Source organism: Athene cunicularia, unplaced genomic scaffold, assembly GCF_003259725.1.
Source record: "Athene cunicularia isolate RWA unplaced genomic scaffold, athCun1 SCF_55, whole genome shotgun sequence".
In the NCBI taxonomy this organism is placed as follows: domain Eukaryota; kingdom Metazoa; phylum Chordata; class Aves; order Strigiformes; family Strigidae; genus Athene; species Athene cunicularia.
The window spans coordinates 24,380-26,952 of record NW_020799485.1 but is presented as its reverse complement, the minus strand read 5'-3'; the positions used below and the strand labels follow the sequence as shown (position 1 = coordinate 26,952).

Genomic DNA, 2,573 nt, shown 5'->3' with positions numbered 1-2,573 from the left:
CCCCGAGCGCCCCGGCACAGCTGCAGTAACTCCACCCGCGCCAACAGAACGACGGCCCAGACTCAGGGACACAGATTTCCTCCCCCCGCTCCTCGGGCACAAAGCCCCAAGTGGTTTTGGCGACAGTCACAAGCCGGGAGGACCCGAACGTGGCGCCGAGCTCCCCGTGGGCCGTTGGGGTCCCCCCCCCCGGGCTGTGCCGGGGACCGGCCGTCCCGCTCGGCTCTGCCCCCGTGCTGGGGCGCAAAACCTGGCTCGGTGCAGGGAAAGCCGACCTGCGGCGCGAGGCCGAGCCGACGTCCTTCCCTCTGCCTCTCACTCACGTCTTTCTCGTTGTCCTCCACAGGGCTCCCCACGAAGGCGATGATTCGCATCTTGTGGTTCTTGCCCTGGCGATGTTTTAAAGCCAGCTGCAGGACAGAGGCCGTGTTGTACTTAAGGAGCAATTCCCAGGAAAAAGGGGGGGCCGGCTGGCACCCCAACACTCTTCCTGGTACACAGGAAGCTTTAGGCTAAACGTCAGGAGGGACTTTTCGGCAGAAGCGTCACCGAACTGTCCCCAGGGCCTCCCCTTTGACCGTGGTGACTCTGCTGGGAGCAGTTTGTTGGCAGAGAGAGAGTCTGGGCCCGAGCAAGAAAACAGGGTGGGCACATCCCGGGGACCCCCCTCGGGGCAGGGAGGGCTGTGCAGCTCGGCTGGACGCCTGCGAAGCAGCTGGCAGGTTCCTCTGAAGCAAATGCCCGAGCTTTTATATCGGGTTTTATAAAGGAGGCGTCACCTGCGTCTGCAGGTGGGGAAACTGAGGCAAAACCAAAAGGGTTTGCTTGGTATCGTTCAGCCGTAGAGGCAGGGAGAGAACAAGGGCTCCCGTGTCCGAGCTGTCCCCAGGGCGGGTAATTTAAGAGACACGCTAAGGCAAAAGGAGTGACAGAGAAAGGTGCAGGCTCCTCGTGAGGAACCGACAAGACACTTACATGAGCCACTCTGATCCCCGTGCAAAAGGTGATTTTCCCTTTGGGCTGCACCGTGTGTAGCTTTGAAAGGATCCGGCCCGTGTCTGGAGTGAGCGTGGTCAACACTTCACAGTTACTGCAACGCAAACACACTCACGTCAGCGCCTGTATTTGGGACGGGGGTCGGAAAGGCCCGTCCTGCCCCTGCTCGGCGCCGGGGGTCAGCGCGTCAGGGAGCAGGACTTTTAGCCTGGTTTCCTAAAAAAAAAAAACCCGAAGTAATCCATCTGCGTGAAGGCTTGCGGGTGCCTCTGACCCCTGCCCCGGCAACCTTGAGCCCAGTGGCCAATTTTAACCAACTGGCTAAGAGAGACCTCACAGAAATCCCAGAGACTTCAGCAAAACGGAGGAAACACTCTCCTGGGGCCGCTCGTGAGCTACGGTGACAGCTCAGGCCTCACCTGCCACCCTCCGGGACACGAGGCCGCAAAAGGACGGGCCTGGCAGAGAGGTCCCGGGGGAGAAACCTCCAGAACATCTCCCATCAGGAACCAGGATTTCTCGTACCAGCCCTCCAGGAAGAACCGGTCTGGTTTTAGCCCGTTATTGCTGCCCCGTTTTGCAACACTCCCGCTGTCCCTTGCCCCCCAGCTCCCTGACGTGTCCCCCCCAGCGTCACCCGAGGCCGGTTCCCCCCGGGACGCACTTGGCTAAGGTGATGAGCCCCACGTTGTTCTCGGGGTTGCTCCGGGTTTTCGAGTGGCACACGATGTTGACAGCATCCTGCTGGGCCTGCAGGCGAGTGGGTAGGAAGTCTCCGTTCCTCATGTACTCGCTGTTGTCAACGCTGAAACACGGAGAGGAGAGCGTCAGCTCGTGAAACAGTCGAGGTTTACCCCCAAAATGTGCTTTCTGGGGCGGCAGCCCTACGGTCACACAGCTGGGGACACGCAGCGAGACACAGGGCAGGGCACAGACGAGTTGTCTCCGCGTTCCCCTGAGTTTTCCGATCGGATCCGACCTCTGGGTCACCGGACAAGCGCTGGCCCAGAGCTGGGAGCTCCAGCTCCTCGCTAAAAAACGCGAGAGGCAGCTGCAGCCGGGCCAGACGCAGCCTCAGCCCCGCGTCTCCCCGACACCTTCTTCCGTCTCCGCCACAACAACGAAAAAAAAGCCAAGAGACACGACTCCACGGCAAAGCGCGGAGCCCTGCGCTCGTCGCCGCCGTGGGGTTTTCATCGGGACAAAGAGCAGCTCTCCCCGGGCGGGGACGGCGGGCGCTTTCCCGGGGGCTCTGCTCCGCCACCGCTCCCCCCCCGAAGCCACACGGCAGCGCGTGAGGGCAGCAGGCACCCCCCGAGCCCGCTGCGCGGACCCTCCGCTCCCTCCCCAGCTGCTAAATCCAGCAGAGCCCCGGCAGGAAGAGCCTTTCTCTTAGGCCAGGCTCGGGAAAGCCACCCCGGGGAGCACCACTAGTGAAATAAGAGCTTGAGAGTTTATTCCGGCCTCAAATTAAGACTTTCTCGAGGACTAGTGCCACGATTTCTCAGTTTTAACACCACGGGAAAGGTTTCTTCTGGAAAAAAAAAAAAACCAAACACCTATGCCCAATGTCCTGA

At 60.9% G+C, this 2,573-nt stretch overlaps 1 protein-coding gene across 1 annotated transcript in view; it reads right to left on the bottom strand.

The window, feature by feature from the left end:
- Nucleotides 1-2,573, bottom strand: part of PSMD4 (proteasome 26S subunit, non-ATPase 4) — a 21,665-nt gene that overhangs the window by 16,802 nt on the left and 2,290 nt on the right. The window contains exons 2-4 of the mRNA XM_026867491.1: nt 1,661-2,027; nt 976-1,090; nt 324-410 (exon numbers count right to left, since the gene is read on the bottom strand). Of these exons, the coding sequence (XP_026723292.1) occupies nt 324-410; nt 976-1,090; nt 1,661-2,027 (569 nt within the window). The remainder of the gene's footprint in view (nt 1-323; nt 411-975; nt 1,091-1,660; nt 2,028-2,573) is intronic.